Source organism: Rousettus aegyptiacus, unplaced genomic scaffold (genome assembly GCF_014176215.1).
Source record: "Rousettus aegyptiacus isolate mRouAeg1 unplaced genomic scaffold, mRouAeg1.p scaffold_m13_p_3, whole genome shotgun sequence".
Lineage (NCBI taxonomy): Eukaryota > Metazoa > Chordata > Mammalia > Chiroptera > Pteropodidae > Rousettus > Rousettus aegyptiacus.
This window is the reverse complement of record NW_023416306.1, coordinates 50,568,057-50,589,234: the sequence shown is the minus strand read 5'-3', so window position 1 is coordinate 50,589,234 and position 21,178 is coordinate 50,568,057. Positions and strand designations below refer to the sequence as shown.

Below are 21,178 nucleotides of genomic sequence, written 5' to 3'. Positions count from 1 at the left end.
TGTTCAGCTTAATGAAGAGAATAATATATGTGCTATGTCAGACTATGAATAAACTATGCTTGAAACAATTCATCGGGTTTCATGGATGTAAATTTATTTTGGGGACTTTTTGTTTCTAAAAAGATAGAAAAAGATTATACTTTTGTATAAGTTCCCTTTCTGGAACTCTGTGACCTGCTTGTAAAATAAAGACTAATAGTACTTACCTTGTAAGATCGTGGTGAATTAATATTCTTAAAGTGCTGAGAACAGTGCCTGGTGCATAGTACACATTCTTTGCATTATCTGTTGCTATCATCATCATCATCATCATTAAAGTTAGTATTGTTACTGCTATTACAATATGTACATATACATATGTTTTCCCTTCTTGCTCCAGCCAATCACATGGAGTGAATTTGCAAATATCCACCCCTTTGTGCCACTGGACCAAGCTCAAGGGTACCAGCAGCTTTTCCGAGAGCTGGAGAAGGATTTGTGTGAGCTCACGGGCTATGACCAGATCTGTTTACAGCCTAACAGGTAAGGGGGTGTCCTCTCCTGCTTTGTTTCAGTTATCTCTCGAGGTATAATACTCACCCCAAAACTTAGGAGCGTGAAACAATAATTGTTTTGTATTATTCTGAGAGTTGAGTGGACAGTTACACTCCACAGGGGTGAAGTACTAGAAGGTCCAAAGTGGCTTCATGCATGAAGCTGGGAAGTTAGCGATGAGCTATTGGTTGTGGCCTCAGTTGAGAATGTTGACCTGGTCCTTGGTTCATCTCTCCATGTGGACCTTTCCATATTGCTGCTTGAACTTCCTAACGGAATGATGTCTGGTCCAAAGTGGAATTTTCCAAGATGAAAGGATGTGGAAGCTGCAAAACTCTTAAGGCCCGCATCTGAAGTTACAGAGTCTCACTTCCAGAACATTCTGCCTGTTAAAGCAAGTTACAGGGCCAGCCCAGGCTGAATATGGGAGGGGGCAACACACAGGTGTGAATATTAAGTTTTATTGTGGGCCATCTTTGGAAACTAGTTACTAAACTCATCAATGACACAGCATAAGAATTAAAACCAAGCACGCATGTTAACTCCTAACAAGTAGCAATGAACCTGGATCCTGGTTTGTTCTGTCACCACTGGCCTAAGGTGTTAACTTGCACACTGATAACATGTCTATCTGTCTGTCTGTCTGTCTATCTATTTCCATAAAGACAGAAAGATCACAAACCCAATGGATTTCAAATTGGGTTTGTGATCTTTTGACTTCGAAAGTTCCCTTTCTGTCTTCTGGCCTTGGGTCTCTTTGTAAAGTAAAAACTTTGAAGGACAGCAGATTTCAAAAGCTGAGTGCTTTGGCACATCTTCTGGATGCTTGAGTTCCACTCCAGACCTACTGAATATTTAGAGGTTGAGAGTAAGGATATTTTTCAGAAGCAGCCAAGTGACTCTGATATACAGCCAATTTGAAATCCATTGTGTTTGTGACCTTTCTGTCTTTATGGAAATAGATAGACAGACAGACAGACATGTTATCAGTGTGTGAGTTAACACCTTAGGCCAGCGGTCCTCAACCATTGTGGCACCAGGAACCGGTGCTCCTATGAGAATCTAAGGCCTGATGATCTGAGGTGGAGCTGAGGTGGCGATGCTAGCGCTGGGGAGCGGCTGCAAATATAGGTGAAGCTTCACTCACAGGCCTGCTGCTCACCTCCTGCTGTGCGGCTGGGTTCTTAACAAGCCAAGGACCCTACCGGTCGGCAGCCCGGGACTTGGGGACTCCTGCATTAGGATATCTTCAGAAGAGGAGTTGGTATTGGCCCCCAGGTTCTCTACCTTGCACTACTCAAAAGTGTAATTCTCCACTGGCAGCCTCAGCATTGGCATCACCTAGGAGCTTGTTAGAAATGCGTAATTTTAATTTCAAGATACAAAAATCAAATGATTTTAAAACTGAGACTTTATTGTTTCACTTTCTGAAACAGAAAGTAATCAGACCTTAATCAGATATAATTGAGCCCTACCTCATGTTTGGTAACATAGGCTACACAGCAAAGCTATGCATTTTGTAAAAACAATATGATATAAAACATAAACCCTTTAAGAAGAGGGTATGTGGCAAATGAAAGGATATAGAGCTCTTTTAATAATAGCCTCTGAAACCTTCATTTCATAAATAGGGATGAACTGACATCCACAAAAGTTAGGCTTTAGTATACTTTTATTAAAATGTAATCACCCAACTTTTTTTTAAGTATAGAAGGAACCTGATTGAATTAACGAGAGGCAATACTACTTTATTAGTCGAAAATAAGGAAACTTCGCCCTCTAGTGATGGAATATGATCACATCTTCAGTGTCATATGGGAGAGCAATTTTTCATGACTGAGTCATTAGCTCTCTCAGTAAATTGAGCTCCCAGCCAGAGTCCCCAGAAGGCTGACCTAAGGATGAGGACGCTTGCCTTCCCTTATAGCAGCAATTCCCAACCCTGGCTGTATATTAGACTCACAGCGAATTTATAAAAATTCTGGTGTCCAGATCGCAATCCAGATTAAATCATCTCAATGGGGAAAGACAGAAATGAGGGAAGGGAATCAGGCGTGAGTATTTCTTTAAAGCCCACCACCTGATTCCAACCTGCAGGCGAGGCTAAGAACCACTATCTCAGAAGTTTCTCTGTTGTTTTCTGTAGTATACCTGATGTTCCTTCCTTTGTTCTACTCTCCACATTCATATGATTGACAGAGAGATTCAGTACCCCATCTCAGACTTGCAGGAAGGAAAGAGCTCTCTGTCAGGTTGTAGTTCCTGCAAGTGATGGCTTCTCCAGCTTCAGAGATTCCCAGATAGAACACCCACTTCGAAGAGCCTACCTGAGAGTGACAGACTATGCATAAAATTGAGGCTTAGATGAGTGATATTTCTGGTCCTGAGCAGAGGCTGCTGTGACAGCTGTGACATTGCTGAAGCAATGTCTTATTCTTTGAGGGAAATACAGGGGCCATGCTTCCAGTGAGTAAAGTGATTTGATGTCATGCTTTGGAGAAAAGAGGAGGGGATGAGCCACATATTCTGTATGTGAGTGATTTTATTTTTAGCTTGTTACAACTCTCTTGGTTTATTTTTGCTAATCTTCTCTCCACAAGTGCGTTAGAAATTCCAAGTCTTAGAATTATTCTATATTCCAAGTCTTATAATTTGTCCACCACAGGGCTAACTACTTGGTTGTTTATTCGTCGTGATTTACTGCCAGCTAGTGTCCACGCATATCTAAGGCTTCATATTTATTGAAGAAAGAGACACAAATTTTCTTGACCAGTCTGCACAGAGGAAGAATTTAGTGTGCCGTGTCAGCCACTGAGTTATACTCATAAAATAGAGGGCGCACAGTCACAATTATCACGAAAGGACCATTTCCTCGTTGTTTTCATTACCTTAATAATTAGAGTTGGTCAGTGTATCTAGAGTTCTAGAGTCTAGTCATCAAAAAGTTTTTAGACTAAATACAGTTCCTTTCCTTTTTGTTATTTATGAAATTTAAAAGATAAAAATGGCATAACTTTTAGGAAGTAGCATTAGTAATTTTTTTGGCTCTAATATTTTTTTTTGTAGTAAAGTATACATAACATAAAATTTACTATTTTAACCATTTTTAAATGTACAGTTCAACGGTGTTAAGTATATTCATAACCATTCTTGCCTGTAACTCTCTCTTCCTAAATCAAAGCTCTATGTTCATTCATTAAATAGTACCTGCTCATTTCACCTTTACCTCAGCTCCTGGCAACAACGATTCTTTCTGCCTCTATTAATTTGATTACCCTAGGTATGGCATATAAGTGGAATTATACAATACTTGCCCTTTTGTGTCTCGCTTATTTCACATAGCATGATGTCTTCAAAATTCATCCATGTCGTAGCATGTGCCAGTACTTCCTTCCTTTTTAAGGCTGAATAATATGCCATTGTATGTATATACTACAATTTGTTTAACCATTCATCCACTGATGGACATTTTAACCTTTTGGCTATTGTGAATGATGCTGCTGTGAACTCTGGTGGACAAATATCTTTTTGAGCCTCTGCTTTCAATTCTTTTGGCTATATATACAGAGACGGAATTTGGATATATGGTTATTCTCTGTTTAATTTTTGAGAAACTGCCATACTATTTTACATATCTATGCAGAGCTATTAATGGAAGGAGGTACATGAAAAGATGGACACAAATAGTTATCTCTAGGTAGTAGAATTTCAGGTGATTTTATTCTTTGTCCTTATGCTTTTTTAGATTGCTAAAAATATTTAAATACATGTTTTTATTGTGAAGAATAGGTACATTAGGCAACAATTAAATGCATGGTAAGATGCTTTACAGATTCTTTCCTACCCTGGTTTTCCTGATCTTAGAGGATTTCTCCATCAGCTGGTGGCATGATAACAACGGTTTTGAAGTTTGCCCTGGGGCTGGAGGCGTACCACCTCAGTCTTCCTTAGCAGCAATGCAGTACTCTGAAGGGAAGTGAGGAGGGCTCACAACAAGCAGCAAAGGAGCCAAGGAGTTCCTTAGAACAGAGTAATATCCAGCACGCAACTCTCCAGTTCCAAAATGCCTAACTAGGAGAAGTGCAGCTTTCAGGCAGGAACCTGACTGTTTCTGCATGTGGCCCTAATGGCCCTGCCTCTTGCTGCTGGGCCCTTCTGTACTACTGTCTTCTGATCCAGTGTGGTTCTATGTTATGCTCAGCAGAAAGCGTTATTTTTTCTCTAATAGTCCCCGCCTAGATATAGGCTGCCACAGGCAGTGCCTTTCTTTTCAGGGGATTTTTTTTTTTTTTTCCAAGAGGGAATTCAGCAGCTTAAAGAAAAGGTTAAAGCCCAGAATACACAGAGGTCTCTAAAGCTGTTATGTGGCTTCTTCCCTAGGCACGATGTAGGTGTCTCCCTTTTACAGCAAGGGAATGCTTCGTCAGGGTTCCCTAACCCCCAGGCTGAGTACTTGTATTGGTCTGTGGCCTGTTAGGAACCAGGCCACACAGCAGGAGGTGAGCGGCGGGCAAGCGAGCAAAGCTTCATCTGTATTTGCAGCCGCTCTGCAGTGCTAGTAGCATCACTACCTCAGCTCCACCTCAGATCACGAGGCATTAGATTCTCATAGGAGCGCTGGTCCCTGATGCCAACAAAGTTGGGGTCCGCTGTGCTATGTTATTGATTTGACTGAGATTTAATTGAGGAATGGCCGATAAATATGGATGATAACCACAGATTGTGTCATGAAAACGTTGGTTAATGTTGCCAAACCTTAACATGGTGTTTCTATTTTCTGGGATAGTTAGATCCCAAAGGTGTTTAAAGGACTTGCAACAAAAGGGTCAAAAGCTTGTCCCTATTTTTCTTTCCTATTTATTTACTTAATTCACTAACCCGGAGAGTATTTCCAGCTCTGTGGAGAACATAGTTAAACAATATTTAATTACCTTTCCATTTCCTGCTGTGCCCAGCATGGTAGCTTCAGCTCGTTCCCACAACACTGTGACACTCTTGAATTCATTCCGCAGCTCACACACTCTAGGAATCGCTTGGTTAGACTTACATATAATGTAATGTTTAGGGTGACGGAAATGATAATTAACACCTTCCAAGGAAATCTAAAGTGAAAGACAAACTGAAATCATTATTGGCTCGCTTGGCTTATAAGGATGAAGAAGTTGTTTTTATCTTTCAAAAACGACTATAATCTTGAATGTTGATAGACCTGGCGGTTGCTTTCCCACAATCTTCTCCCAGGAAGGTTTTTAAAGGAAGGTATGATCAATGGCCCTCAAACTTTATTGTGCCTGAGAATCACCCGGGGAGAAGGGCTTGTTATGTGACTTAAACCCCTCCACCTGGGTTAGGGCCTGATAATATGCATTTCTTACAAACTTCCAGGTGAGGCTGATGTGCTGTTTTGGTTACCACACTGTGAGAGCTACTGGGGTTGCAGGGGTTCTCAGTTGAGGCTGCGTATTAGAATTATGTGGGGAGCCTTGAAAAATATGGATGCCCTTCCCACCCCACAAACTAGTTACATCAGAATCTCCTTGGGGATGGAGCCCAGGTAGCACAGCTTCTCAGGTGTTTCTCATATGCATCATTGGGTTGGAGAGTGTGTTGACCTGGAGGAACAACAAAGAGGGAGGTTTAGTTAGATGACTAATGTCTAACAGCAGAATGAACTTTGAAACTAGTTTTTGAAGCCACCACCATTCCTATGCATAGTTTACAACAGAGCATCAAAACAAACAAACAAACAAAAAACCTGTTAACTGCCATCTCTGTCTCCTCCTGATCTCATGGTTGATGTCATTGATCACTCTGACACACTTGCCAAGTGCAGCTTCAGAATCCTCCTCTCCAGTGAGCTCTGGGAGGCCAGATATCAGGGACCTCTCTGATCAGGGACTGATTTCCCAAAGGAACACTCAGAATGCCAAGAAGAAGAGAAAGAAGGATGAAGGGGGAAGAGCCCTTCTGGGGTAAAATATAAGGCAATGGACAGAAGGGCTTTTCCTCTCCCATTTCCTTAACTCTCAAAAGTATAATTTGATGTTTGCTGTGTGTAGGGCTCTAGAGCTGCGGTTCTCACACGCTTGGCTGCATCCCCAGTAGTTTCTGATGCCTGAGGTGGGAGCCAAGAATTTGCATTTCTAACAAAATCCCAGGTGGTGCTAATGCCATTGTTTGGGGATCTCCAGTTTGAGAACCATCTCTTTGAAAGGTAATCTTCAGATACCAGAAAGGTTAGAGCAGTTGTCAGGATGTTTCTTGACCAGAATTCAAAGGTTATAAGTACAGAATTTAGCTTATGTCAGATTCGATACAGATTGGTAAAAACATTCCAGGATGGCATGTTGAGGGATTTTTATTTTAAGCTCATAGAAGTAGAGACCCAGGTAGTGTTTCGTGTGCTTAAGGCAGACAACAGTTTGATTAAAATCCTTTGCTTTCAGGGTTTGTGTACTGGAAAATCATCAGTCACTGTTTATCTGGCCTGTGAGATATCAGCTGGGCACCAATCTTTACCTTATTTTCTTGGGAGTGGTATAAAGTTGTCACGAACTGAAGCGGGTCATTTCAACATAGTGGCTGTTTTGATCATTTTATTTCTATCAGTTTTACTATAATGTCCGTTTTTTAGTTCTTTCACTCGGGTCATTTTTGTTCCTGACCACTTGATGGTGGTATTTTTAAAGTAAAACAGCTTAGATGAGGGGATTGAGAATGGGAAGAATGGGAGCGGTTGCTCTTTTTTTGCCTTAATCTTCATACTTTTCTGCACTGATACAAATTTTTAAATCACATGACTATATTACTTTCATAATAAAATATTTAAATTCACCTGTGAAGTAGGTGGCAGGCATATCCCCATGTGACAGATGAAGCAACTGAGATCCAGAACAGTGATTTGCTCAGGGTCAAACTGCTTGAAAAGGGATGGTAAATCAAGGAAGGCTTTGGTATTAGAGCAGGAGAAACTCCAGATGGCCACAGCAACCATCTCTTTGTTAGACCTGCCTAGGAATGATTGACTTTAAGATGCCGTGTTGTAGGAGAGATCTTATAATACCTCCACATAAGGGTTTCTGATTACAAACAACAGAAAATGGCTAGGGCTAACTTAAGCTGAAAGGCAGTTTATAGGGAAGATATTGGGTGCTTCACAGAACTGATGGAAAAGCAGGTATTGGGGCTTCACAAACGAGCAAGACTCAAGAGAGGCTGGCAGCAGAAAACAAATCAGGGCCACTGCAGGGGAAGAGTCCCCACCACCACTGTGGAAACCTGTGACTGCCCATTCCTTGGGTGACTTCCTCTAAACTCATAAAGACGCAGGCTGGTGTATCCTATGGGCTGTGACTGGGTCGCGTGTCCAGCACCTTGTTAATGGGTAGTGATTGGTAGTATTTGGTCCCTTTTTGCTTCCAGCCTTTCCTCCAGGTTCACCGAAAAAGGGAAATTTCCCCAAACAGTAAGGGAATGAAAGGCTCTGCATTGCCACATGCACACCCATAAAAACAGCAACAGTGAAAACCCAGCAAATCTCCCAACATTCTAGTGTAATCCTTCCTTTATATTTTTAAGCATATTCACGTTTGATGGTCATGGCACCATTTTCTAATTGCGTTGTCTTTGTTCTTTACTGTTTGTTGGACATATAGTTCACAGATATTTTCTTCCAGTCTGTAGCTTTAAACAAAGTTTTTTTGCAGAGCAAAAGATTTTAATTTTGATGAAGTGCTATTGATCAATTTTTTCCATTTATGAATTGTGCTTTTGATTTCAATTGTAAGGACTCTGCCTAGCCCTAGGTTCCAAAGATGTTCTTCTGTTTATTCCTAATAGTTTTATACATTATATTTAAATCTATGATCTATTTTGAAATAATTTTTGTATGAGGTGTGAGACTTAGGCTGACATAGATGTCTAATTTCTCTAGCACTGTTTGTTGAAAAGCCATATCTTTTTAAATGTAGTTAAAATTTTTGAAAGGCATACTATAAAAACCTTCTCTGGAAGTTCGAATATTGTTAGAAATAAATAGGCCATTAACTTGTAAACAGCTTAAAACTTCTCTGAAATCACACATTAAATGTGGCCATCAGTGTGTATACCATAATGATGTGTTAAAAACTATGAAATCATTTTTAGAAGACTGTCTAGAGAAAATTGAAACAAGAATAGATCTGTTAAACCTGAATAGTTAATAATAATTTTTAAAACTGTATAAGTCTTAAATTACTGCACCAAAATTTTAAAATGTTTAAGATCAGTAACATGATCATTTTCTCTGAGGATAAATTTTAGCACCTTTTGACTTGTATAAATACAACATTGTACTTGAGAACACAAATATTCTTTCTTCGGTACAATTAAAATAAAATCCAGCAGTAGTTTTGATGACAGCTGCGATTCACCTTAAATCATGAATTGTAGTATATTCTGCAGCTTGGCCAAATAGGTTCTGATACTTTTTCAAAACTATTAAAAAAACACACGGACATCTTTCTTTTAAAAACAGCAATAATAATAATCTATATGCAACTATTCTAATGCAGCCAACTTCTGAGAAAATTTTATGGTGTCTATAAAGTCAGCTACCATATTCTTTAGGCAGAATAAGGAGGTTGTTTCATGACTGGTCAGGATGACCCTGCAGTGTGTACATCAGTGACAAATGTACACAGTAACTGACCAAAATGCCTTTACGGGATACAATTCATTTGTAACTTAATCCATCTGAAGTTTTATGCTTAAGAAGCGCTGTACTTTCTGCCTGTGACTGCTGGCCATGCATATTCTGCAAAATCATCTATAAGAGCAGGCCACGTTCCTTCTTTATTATAGATAGACATATCACCTATGCCTAAAATCATAGTTCTAAAATCTAGCAGAAGGGTCCAGTGTCCCTTGGGATTGATCTCATGTGATGGCTCAATAAAAATTTGTTCCAAAGATCTAAGAACTTAACCCTTTCAGATAGAATAAATAGCTGTCAGAAATTCACTATCCTAGCTGCCCTTATACATGGAGTAATAATCTGGGTTATGCAGAGCAACACGTGTTTTTCTTAATACTTTTCCACCAACAGGTGGCACTAATATTTCCCCTTAATTTAATGGTTCCCCAGTAGTAAATGGTGTGTGACATTTAGAACTTATCTTTTGCACTTTTTGAGTTGAAAGGTGGCTGATTTTAGGAGTGTCTCGGGCAAAAAACAAACAAGAAAAACAAAAACAAAAAACAAAAAACCATACAACATTTCTGATCAAGTCTTTAGCTTATTTTCTTTCTCTTGGATTACTGGCTCATAGAGCTAGTCTTTTTATTCCAAATCTAAACACCTTGATTGGTCTTCTAACAAAACAAGATGACTAGAAGTCATGAAAATACAAAATCCATTTGTTGAGACCCCTTTCCCTGGGGGGAAGGACAAGGACAACACTAATTGTTGACTCCCTGGGCTGGAGAAGGGAACTCGATTTTGAACAAATTTACTAAATATTTATTGCAGAGCTACTCCATGCAGGATACTGTTCTGTATATTCTCTGCGAGGCAATATATAGAACTCTAAGACCCAGATCCTCCTCTCAGAGCTTATACTCCAATTGAGATAAGACAAGCACACAAAGTAAATGTGAGATCCATAATAATTTCCAATGTACAGTACATGTGTAGGATGATATTATTAGAAGAATGAGTAAATTACTATGAAAGTTTAGAGGAGGTAAAGAATCATTCATTCATTCATTCGATATTTATAAATATTTATTGAACATCCTGTATGTCGATGTTCTTGGCATAGAGAATACAGTGTTGGTCAAGACATGTAAGATTTCTGCCTTCAGGGAAGGCTCTCTGAGGAGGTGCCATTTGAGCTGAGGCCTAAATATTGAATAAGAAGCCGGAGTAGTTTTGCATGCAGAAGGACCATCTAGTGCAAAAGCCCCAAGGCAGAAACTGGTTGTATGTTTCAGGGAAAAGAGAAGGCCTGGGTGGCTGGAGGGTAGCGGCAAAGAGAGGAATGGCAGAGGATGTGTGTAGAGGTGGGTAGAAGCCACAGATCATATGGAGATTTGTAGACCTCCATGAGGAGCCGGATTTGTGGCTTTCGGGAAGGCTTAGGGGAAGAAGTGGAACCTGAGTTGGGACTAGTTGAAGAATGGGTAGAATTCGGCTCTTGGGAGGGGAAAGAGGGCAGTCCAGCTTGAGGGTTTTAGAAGTGCTCATTCAAATGCTTCCGTGACCCATCCATACATAGTGCCTGAGTTGCAGAGCGGTCAGGGTTGCTGCATTGCTGAGGATGATGATGATGATGATGATGATGATGATGATGACAATGATAGTGATAATAGTGAGGAAAGTGCCAGTACTTAATGAGTGTTTACCTTGTGCCAGGCACTGTGATAAGCATCTTACCGTGGATCATCTCATCACTCATCACATCTGCCATTCGAGACTGGTGCAGTTATTACTTCCTTTTCAGAGATGAGAACAGAGAAGCATAGAGAGCCTAAGTAACTAGTGGTGTGAGTGGTTTGCTGAAGTGTGACATATTCATTTTTCTGTTCTCAAAATAAGAAACAGCAAATGAGCTAGAACTTGTTTGTCAGAAGCCAGGAAAAAGAACACCAGTGTTTGCCTCTCTCCCTGGAAGACAGCAGAGAGAGGCAAAGCTTACCAAATGAATGACAAAGAACTGCGTGCCCCAGGCCTTATGAGGTCAAGCCTTTTTTAATGTGTTGCTAAACCTCCTAGTTCCATCAGTCAAACAAGGGTTCTGTGAAGGGAAACCCAGGTTTTTTTCCCACAACTCTCTTTGAGAAGGATAGCATGCTCAGAGAAGCTGCATGGCTCACAAGAGAAGCATGAGGCTCCTTGAGACAGGCCGACTTCCACTGAAGTCGTTTTCTGTCACTGTTGGTTGGTCATGCATATGACATTCTGATTTCAGTTTCTTCATGTCAAAACGTGGGTGATGGTACCTACCTTATGGGGATGTTGGGAGGATTCAATGGGATGATGCAAAATGCTTGGTGGCAACAACAGTGGCCACCATTTACCTGCTTACTCCTTGCAGAGTGCCCGGTAAAAAGGAAGTGCTTAAGTAATAGAGCAATTTATATTTACTGTTATTAATATTATTATTTCTTAGCTCATCTAGCCTCTCCTATTGCTCTGTGGTATGCTTACGCTGTGGAAATCATTGCTTTTATTTTTTTCTTTTCTCCAGCCAGTCTCAAAGCCATTCAACCCCAAATGTTTCCCTGTTCTCCAAATTCTGCCATCTCCTGACACCAAACCATCCATGCCCCTACACTAATTTGCAAACATTTTAAATCCATCTGGTTCCATTCCAGTGTTCTCTCTCTCCAAAAAAAAAAAAAAAAAAAAATTCCAATGCCCAAAATTTTAGCTTTTAGTTAAGAAATAAAAGAAAGTTTATCTAATTTATTTCTAAGCCTTAATTTAGAGTATGATCTCAGTATTACCGGGTGATCAGAAGGGACGAATGCCAAAACCACTGGGTCTTCCACAGAGGCAAAAGATGGTGTCATTTTGTAAAATGGAGGAAATATGTATTTTGGATGGGATTAAAAAACCTCTTGCTCACTTCCCTTTCCTTCCTGAAGAGAGTACTGAGATCATTAAGCAACAGTTTATGATTGACTCAGCATTGCTCACTGGAATGTTAATCATTAAGCGAGCTCTAAAAGTGGTGCCTTAAGGACTGTTTTGGTGGGCATGGCCAGCCGCGAGCAGCCCTGTGCACGTGGAGCCTGGGAAAGCGGACCCTGAGACTGACGGGAATGGTGCCGTATTCATAGTACATAGTTCCTTTGGGGCTGTCTGATCATTGACTAAATATTTGGTGATATTAAGAAATCATCGTTCATGATTTTAGGTGTAGAAATTGTAGTTGCATTTTAAAAAATAATTCTTCGAAAGATACATATTGGAGTTTGAATTGGTGAAATGATATGAGTGGTCGGTACGTGGTGGTTCCTTATATTCTTCTCTCTATATTTGTGTGATTTTGAAATTTTTCATCATAAAAAAGATGTTTTAGGTTCATGTTCCTGAGCAAGGGTGGAGCAGCCAGTCTCTGAGCAGGAGCGGGTGAGCTTTAGTGCACAGACCAGGTGCTGTTCAGGCCAGTTAGGCTCATGCAAAGATCCCAGGTGAGCTTCCCATGGTGTCCCAGGAGTGCCTTTGTGTCACAGGTTGGTGAACACGTGGCCCATGCCTGATGAATATAGAATGAGTAAACAAAAGTGAAAAGGCCCAGAACCCTGATCCTTCTCTTTTTGTCTTTTCAGTGGAGCCCAGGGGGAATACGCAGGGCTGGCCACTATCCGAGCTTACTTAGAAGGGAGAGGAGAGGGACACAGAACGGTGAGTACGGACAGGTGGTGCTTGCTCAGCACTGTGTGGCAGCGGGTCCAGCTCCCAGTGTCCCTTTCATTTTGTGGGACGCTTTCTCCAAGCCTTCTTGAAAGCAGCTGCTGGAACATATAATCAAGAAACAAATTTCTGTGAACTGGCCATTATGATCATTGCCTCTAAGACACTTCACTGGGAAAACATTTGGAGATAAAAGGCTTTTGCTCTAACCCATCTGTAAAATTCAGCCAGTTGGCTGTGGAGCTGCTCTCCCAGGGGACCAGAGCGGGGAAGCGGGGCAGGAATATTGCCGTTCCAAGCCTCCTTTCCTTGGCTCGGCCCTGGCTCTAGGCCTGGGCAAAGGGCAGAGACTGAACCTCAATTCTTCTGTAACTCCTACTGTACCTAAGCACAGTTCTTGTCATATGTATGCTCAAAAAATATTTTCGCCCTGTTAAATGTCTATCAGCTCTAAGCAACAAAAGAGGATGTGGAGTTGAGTTCATGGTTCTGCTTGATTGTTTGCTTCACGTATGAGAGTGTTAGTCTCTGAGGTCCAAACTGCTCTTGGGGGCCATTGTGGGGACCAACAGGTGCTAATGGGTTTGACAGGACCCCACAGATCCCCAGAGACAGAGCCCTTAGCATTTGATCTGACACAGACCTCAAATTGTGGCTGAAGGTGTCTGTGTTCCTGGGGCCTTCATTTTGGTGATGACCAGCACTAAGCTAGAACTTCCCTGAGCTTGGAGGTGGGATTCTTAGAGAGAGCAGTTGGTGGGAGTCAGGAGCAGGACAACGGTGTCTGCCCACCTTCGGGGAGTTAGAGAAGAGGGTGCTGGGTGGTTCCGGCTGCCCGAGTGAGTGGGGTGCAATAAGTGGTGGCCCAATCTTAGTCCATTCCCGTTTTTATTAAAACTGGGACTGTTCATGGCTAGTCACCTGGATTTTGCAATGGGAGAATCTAAAAACTGTTTCACTTACCTTTCAAAAAAAAGGTGGAGGAGAGTCATTTTCTCTTTCATTCCCTTGTTTACTCATCCTGATTTCCTACCCATGTGTTTTCCCAGGCCTTTGTCCTGGTTGGGGAAAACAATTGATTTTCAAAGACCTTTGAAAAACAGGACATTCGCTAACTTAAGAAACTGTTGATTACTGGCCACATACAAGGCACTATCTATGCCAGTCCAGGGGCAGTCCTTGACATTCCAACTTGGTTACTTTTCACTTCAGTTTTCCAAGGGAGGGCTAGTTTAGAACTATATAATTGGTTTTTGGACCACAGAGTCTCAGCACTGTCATCGATGCAATATAGGAAATGTTGAAGCTCAAGTGAAAGAATAGCAGATGACTGACATTAAAAGCTCCCTCTTCTGTTGTCCCTGCTTGGCCTCCATGTACTGAGGTAGCCTTTGCAGCTCCTAATCATCACGCTCTTTAACTGCCAGGTGTCTGGAGATCCTGGGTAGGCATCCTTCCATCCTGTGTGGCCAGCTCCATGTGCTACCTTCCCTCCCCCTTATGAAGAGGCCTCTAAGATCCACATTGTAGTGCTCGTGGTGGACTAGCAAAGAGCTAATAACAAAGGGCCAGCTAACCCAGGTTCCATCCACTCTGTGGTGTTTTCCACCCCTCATTGTTTCCCAGCTCTCCAGTCTGACACCCAGAAGCATCCATGAATGGTAAGGAGTTGGGGACCAAACCAGAAAGGTCAAGGAGAAGGGATGAGAGACCTTTTGATTGGGCTTGTGACTCTTAGATTCTTTCTGGCTCCTTTTCCTTCTGCGTTTTCCAGTCCTGGCGTCTCCCTCCATCCCCTTGTGTGTGACGTTTCTTCTGGCACCATTGTCCACACTACTGTCACTGAAGTTTGTGAGACACTATTCCATTCTCAAGGATGCAGAGGAGCTGGACACTGCATTTTAGGGAGGAGAGGTAGAGGGGAGCAGTGAAGGCCACCCAGTCACTGAGCTGGGAGAAATACGCAAATCTTAAGTTTGGAAACGTTGGCATTCTTTCTAGATTAAAGATTTTAATTAAAACCAACTTTTTTAGTTAGAGAAGAAGAAAATGACATATTATTCAAATAATCAGAGAGGATTTTTCTACGTCAGAGAAGTCTGAGACAGCTGCTTCTGCACAATAGACTCTAATGGAATCCAGTAAAATATACGCTTTTTAGAAAAGAAGTGTGAGGAAATCGTGTGCTACAGAGCCACCTGGGTTCCCGATGGTTCTGTTGTTTCCAGCTGTTTTTGGAAGCTATTTTTCACTTTGCCTTTAGGTTAAATTTCAGGGGTTCCTAAAATGCAACTGCCAGGGTCTTGATTTACCAGTTTAATTCGAGAGGATACATTCTTATGTAGCAGTTACAATAGGTCAGGCACTGCCTTACACACTTTATAGTAACTCAATTTGCTAATCAAAAATTAACTCAGATTTGCTGATCGAAGACTGAGTTTCCTATGCAAAAGGAAAGCACTGACCAAAAAAGCCCTCAAGTATCAACCCCCCAAAACCTATATGTATTTTTTCTTTCCAAATGCCCGAGACAAGGTAATGGCCTTTGGCTGTTCGTTTTTTACCAGCAGTAAGAAATGCATTTTTCTTAGAAAGGAACATTCTTCCTGAATCCTTCGAGAATAAGCTATGTTGAGTGTAAATGCACCAAAATAGATGAGTTTTGGATAAATTAAAGCATCAAATCTGAGTACTGTTTTTTCCATGTCCCTCATAACACCACAACTCTAAAGTATGGGGAAAGTAACATTAAAACAATAACTAACGTTTCCTAAATCTACACGAAAAGCCAGAAAAGGCTGACAGTACCATATAAATGAATCATTGACAGAACCACTGAGACTTTTTTTTCTTTCCACTCCTACTCTTTATATCAGAATGTGTATTAGTTTCCAGTAGCTGCTATAACTAACACAAACTTAGTGGCTTAAAATAATATAAATTTATTTTCTCACAGTTAATGGAGGGAGGCCAAAAGTCTGAGATTGGTTTCACTTGGCTAAAGTCAAGGTGTTGGCAGGGCTGCGTTTTTTTTCCTCAAGGATCCAGGAGAGAATCACTTTCTTTGCCTTCTTTCCTACTTTCTGGAGGCCACCTGCATTCCTTGGCACATGGCCCCATCCCACCATCACTCCAAATTCTTGTTCAGTCATCACATCTCCTACTTCCCATAGTCAGACCTCCCTCTGCCTCCCTCTGATGAGAACACTTGTGAATGCATTTAGGTTCCTATCTATAATCCAGATTTCAAGATCCCATTTTAAGATCCTTAATCCCTCATCTCAAGATCCTTAACTTAATCACACCAGCAAAGTCCCTTTTGCCACATAAGGTGACAGATTCCAGGGATAAGGATGTGGACATCTTTGGGGGCCCATTATTAAGTGTATCACGGGATGGTAGACACTTTGAGCTTGAATGTTTTTCGTTTCAGCAGAATTTCCCTGCTGCGAATTCTTAACTTAGGCCTTTAACAAGTATTTTGTATCCATTTGTAACATTCACCTTTTGCTTCCTTAATCATTTTGTCCAGAAGGGATGCTTTTATCCAAAGATCCTTTGATAGAATAAAAATACCTAGTGAGAAAGGACAAGTGACCCTAGCTTTGGGCCTGAGAAATTAAAGAAAAAAAATCCACGCAAATAGGGAAAACAAGAAAAAGGATTTGAGAACAACACAGCATGACCAGCAGGAGACCAGCAGCCATTCCAAAGAGGCACATACTCGCTGTCAGCAGAAGAGTGACAAAGTAATTTCATGTGTGCCTATGGTTTACAGTTCTCTTTTTGTACACGTGTATTTTTACTAAGTAGACGACTTTGCTGTTTTTGAGGAAATAGCTGTAAGCTAAGTTTTCCCTTCGTAAGCCCATTTTATAATGCCCATTCCTTTCTCTTCAAGGGGTTAGAGTATTGGTTCTGGGATAAAAAAAAAAAAAAGAAAGAGAGAGAGAGAGAGAGAGAAGGAGAGAGGGAGAGAAGAAGAAGAAGGAGGAGGAGGAGGAGGAGGAGGAAGAGGAGGAGGAAGAGGAAGGCAGGCAGGCAGGAAGGAAAAAAGGAAAGATGGAAGGATGGATTATTTTCAGGGTGATCATTGCTTCTCGTTTTTTGTCAGGAAGACTCTGATGCACTTTCTTGTAGTGGGGCATTATCAGATCTACCAGAGCATGTGTGTTTGCCTGTGTTCATATGATCTTGGGGGAGGAAATGAAAATGATTTAAATCTGGGAATTCTAACATTGCACCCATCGTCCATCTTCCATAAAGAATTCAGTACATCTTTAAGCTCCAGTTTAAGCTCTATCTCTTGAGATACTTTCTCTTGATCTCTTCAGCTTGCAGCAAAACCTTATTCTGAGTTCCTACAGCGCCTGTGGGTGCTAGACATTCATCTATATATGTGCCAGCGTTGTCAGTGAACGAGTTCTGTGCGCACAGAGCAGGGATTGACCGTTTTTGTGCTTAGTTTACGATTATCATGGGAACTAAGGATTCGCTGCACAGAATAAACATCCAACAAATGATGATGTAATTGGTGTCCTGGCACTGGGAGGCCTCAGCATTATGTCTGCCATTATCGTCTCTTCTGGATCTCAGAGCCAAGCAGAGTTCTAATGCCGTGATTTGGGCATTTGAGTCGAAATTTCAACCTCATGTTCTTATAAGATGCTTTCTGCTAATTATAACTGAGACGAGGTTAGAATAGCCCAGGCTTATTTTTGGTGTGCTGGGTTAGGCGAGGAGAGTACTAATGTTCTGAGAGTCTTTAGGGAACGATGTTTGGAGATTCAAACTTCTCTTTTGGACATTGTTTTGCAATATAGTAATAATGAAATTGTAGCAGATTTTAAGGCACTAGTGGTCAATTTTATTTTACGATTTATTTATTTTTCCCCTCTTTTAAATTACCCTCACCCCCACTTCCACCCCGACCTATGGATGTTGCGGTCACCCCTTAAGAACTGGATCTCCAAAGGCGGGGCTTCTCCCACATGCTCATGGCAGGCACTCCATGGGCCTGGTGCCCCTGGGGTGTGGTCCGCGGCTCCACCTGGGATGCCAAGCCAGAACCCTCTGTGTGTAAAGCAGACGTGCTAACCACTACACTATGGAGCCACGACCACTAGTGGGCAATTTTAATAAAGGATGCGGTGCCTATTTAGTATTTGCTCGAAACATATTGTAGGTCTTTATTGTCATTATGAATAGCCTGGTGATTATTTTCTTCTCCTTCCTTTCTTCCTTCCTTTCATTCTATTCCCAAGGTTTGCCTCATCCCGAAATCAGCTCATGGGACCAATCCTGCAAGTGCCCACATGGCAGGCATGAAGATTCAGCCCGTGGAGGTGGATAAATACGGAAATATTGACATAGTTCACCTCAAGGCCATGGTACTTGTCTTATGCTTAACAGAAGGGAGATGTCTGGGTTGGGAAGAGGTGGTGGGATCAGGGACTGGATGGTTTATATCGATGTTACGTTCTTTTGCATTCTAATTAAAAGACTGCAGTTCCTCCTCAGAATGGGTCCGGGGCACATGGCGTAAAATCAGAAAACCTAACTATCCACATAAAAACAATAAAAAACAATAGTCACATTTTTGGTCTAGAATAAAGCTGACCATAGTCAGCTTTACCACTATCTTCGCCAACAGGGAGAAGGTTCTTTAAATTGAAATCCCATTCTCTAATTCATGCATGTGTAAGAAAGTGAATGAATTATTCATGGCGATAGTAAGGGTATTCCTTGCAGGATCTGCCTATTCCTGCCCAACCTACCCCTCCTTCCCTCATTAATAATCAAACTGTGGTCACAGTTTTTCTCAATCTTTGCGTTGGAAACTAAAACATAAATGTAGATTTTGCAAATGTCTTGGCCACCCCAGCCATTACCTGCTGAATTTCAGGCAGCGTTCCTTCCACCTTCCTTCCTGAAACACCGACCCCCACTCCCAACCTCCCAACCTCCAGGAAGAGGTTGCCTAGCAACCATATCTGCTTTCCACTGGTGGACTGGAGGCTGCATCTTAAGAGGGAAGGAAATCAGTTGAATAGCAATGTGATTTTGTCAGGGTTATTAGGCATGGAGTCTGAGAGCTTCAAGTAACTGCTTTCAAGGGAAGTGGAAAATACACAACTACTCATCATTCTCATCCATCTCGACTCTTCAATTACCCCACAAAGTTTTTACCAACAAATATCCTGGGCCAGTAGTAATTATTAAGTCTCTCCAGTATGGGATATGACCTTAATTTTTTTTTTTTTTTACATTTCTTCACAAGCCTACTTGGACTTGCTGGTCAAAAAAACAAAAACAAAAAAACAAAAAAACAAAAAACCGGAAATGTGCCTTTTTATATATGTTTGCCTTCTGTCAAAAGAAAAAACGAGGGAAATTTTAGAAAATCAGAGCAGGAAGACTCCTTATGGGAATTCCGATTTTAACAGAAAGAGGGGGAAAGGAAAAAAGGGTAGATATGGCAAAATGAGCAGAGAGAGATTAACTGTGAGGATAGACACGTCTGGAATAAAAAAGATCCGAAATAATTGCTGAGATGACTTAAACCAGAGGAAAACAGCTTCAGAGAGAACCCAAAATATCCAAAAATCTCTGAATAAGTCTTGTTGGTCTTGACAATAGAGACCTAGCCTGAAGGGATCTAGTTATTGTTTTGGAATGACCAATGAAGGGAATAATGGCTGTGGATCTTTTATTGTTGTCATCATACTTTGAGACCATTTCAGACATGAAAAGACCAAGACTTCATCTCACTTAATGCTTTAATATAAAAAACAGGGAAGGGTTTGACTAAGAAAGTAACGTTCCTCCCTTTGTCTCCCTCTGCCCTTTTCTACGCTACAGGTAGATAAACACAAGGAGAACCTGGCAGCAATCATGATCACATACCCATCCACCAACGGCGTGTTTGAAGAGAACATCAGTGACGTGTGTGACCTGATCCACCAGTATGGAGGCCAGGTCTACCTAGATGGGGCAAATATGAATGCTCAGGTGGGCAACAGGAGAAGGGCTCCCCGAGAAAACCGTTAAGAGAAATTTTTTTTCTCTCACTTCTTGACAGTTGTCTTAAAGCATGACACTGAATTCAGAACAGAGGCTGACATTCCTTATAGCCAATTTCAAACAAAGTACCCCAATTTCACTGAGATTACAGATCCTAGATGAAGTGATAGGAGATGCTGGGGAGGAGGCAAGAAGTTGAAAGGAAGCAGAGAATGAGCTGAATGTCTTTAGCTTGCCAGAGGGTACTGTCCCTCGGGGGATGTGACAGGCACCAAGTCTACTTGACTCTCTCCTTAGGGAATTCAGACCGAAGTTCTGGCCACTTGTGAATGCTGGTCTCCCGTGGCCTTGGACAAGCCATTAACCTGGCTTCAGCTTCGTCAGTGTGCAACAGCTGAATAGTTCTGTCTCTGAAGGGCCAATCCTGCTTACTTATTGGGGGTGGGGTAGGGGTTCTGTGTAATACGCACCCCTGAGGAAGTGCTGTGGGGAGCCATTGGAGCGGAGGAGTATCGTCATGTCTTTCAGGGTCTTTTTAACTTCTTGGTCATTGTTTTTTGTTTGTTTTACTATTTCAGACTCTTTTTGCTTTTTTTTTTTTTTGCTTTCTGTCCGATTCCCTTTGTAAGCATAGTTTAAGGATTGCCTATTGCTTCAGTAACATAAATACTTTCTTTATCATTGGCCACATTCAAAATCAGCCCGAAAGTGGCAGGAATGCCTGTCGTGTTGTGGTTGGCATCAGGATGGTCTCAGGAAAACTGTCAGCTTCCCTTTCTCTCCCCGGGCTCAGCATTCTCTTGGGCCGCCCTCCAGCCAGCTCTGCTGGGGTGCCCAGAGGAGCCCTTTGTTAAAGCGCATGATACCCAAAGCCAGCCGTGCAGGGGGAAGTGGGACTGCTGGGGTGGAAGTTGCCTGTTTCAAAAGCAAAGAGTACATCCCTTCTCGTGCTAGGGTGCTTCCTCTCCTCCCTCTTGAGGTGAATAATTAGAAGTGGACTATGTATTCGAATCTCTATTTTAGAATCAAAGTTAAGCTACATGGTTGATTGCTGTTTCCACAGAAACCACAAGCCTTGCTGCCTATGGAATGCCAGGCTTTGCCTGCAGACTTCAGCCAGTGTTGGGGACATGTCTGGGAACCGTTCTGCCCGCCTTTCCTCTGAGGGGGAAGGCTGCAGCAAACAGCATGGCCGCCTCACCAGAGCACCTTTTCAAGCTC

The 21,178-nt window shown here is 41.7% G+C and overlaps 1 protein-coding gene across 1 annotated transcript in view; it reads left to right on the top strand.

Moving 5' to 3' along the window:
- GLDC (glycine decarboxylase) overlaps window positions 1-21,178 on the top strand; it is a 75,391-nt gene that overhangs the window by 38,008 nt on the left and 16,205 nt on the right. The window contains exons 15-18 of the mRNA XM_016161845.2: window positions 380-522; window positions 12,850-12,925; window positions 18,199-18,324; window positions 19,796-19,945. Of these exons, the coding sequence (XP_016017331.2) occupies window positions 380-522; window positions 12,850-12,925; window positions 18,199-18,324; window positions 19,796-19,945 (495 nt within the window). The remainder of the gene's footprint in view (window positions 1-379; window positions 523-12,849; window positions 12,926-18,198; window positions 18,325-19,795; window positions 19,946-21,178) is intronic.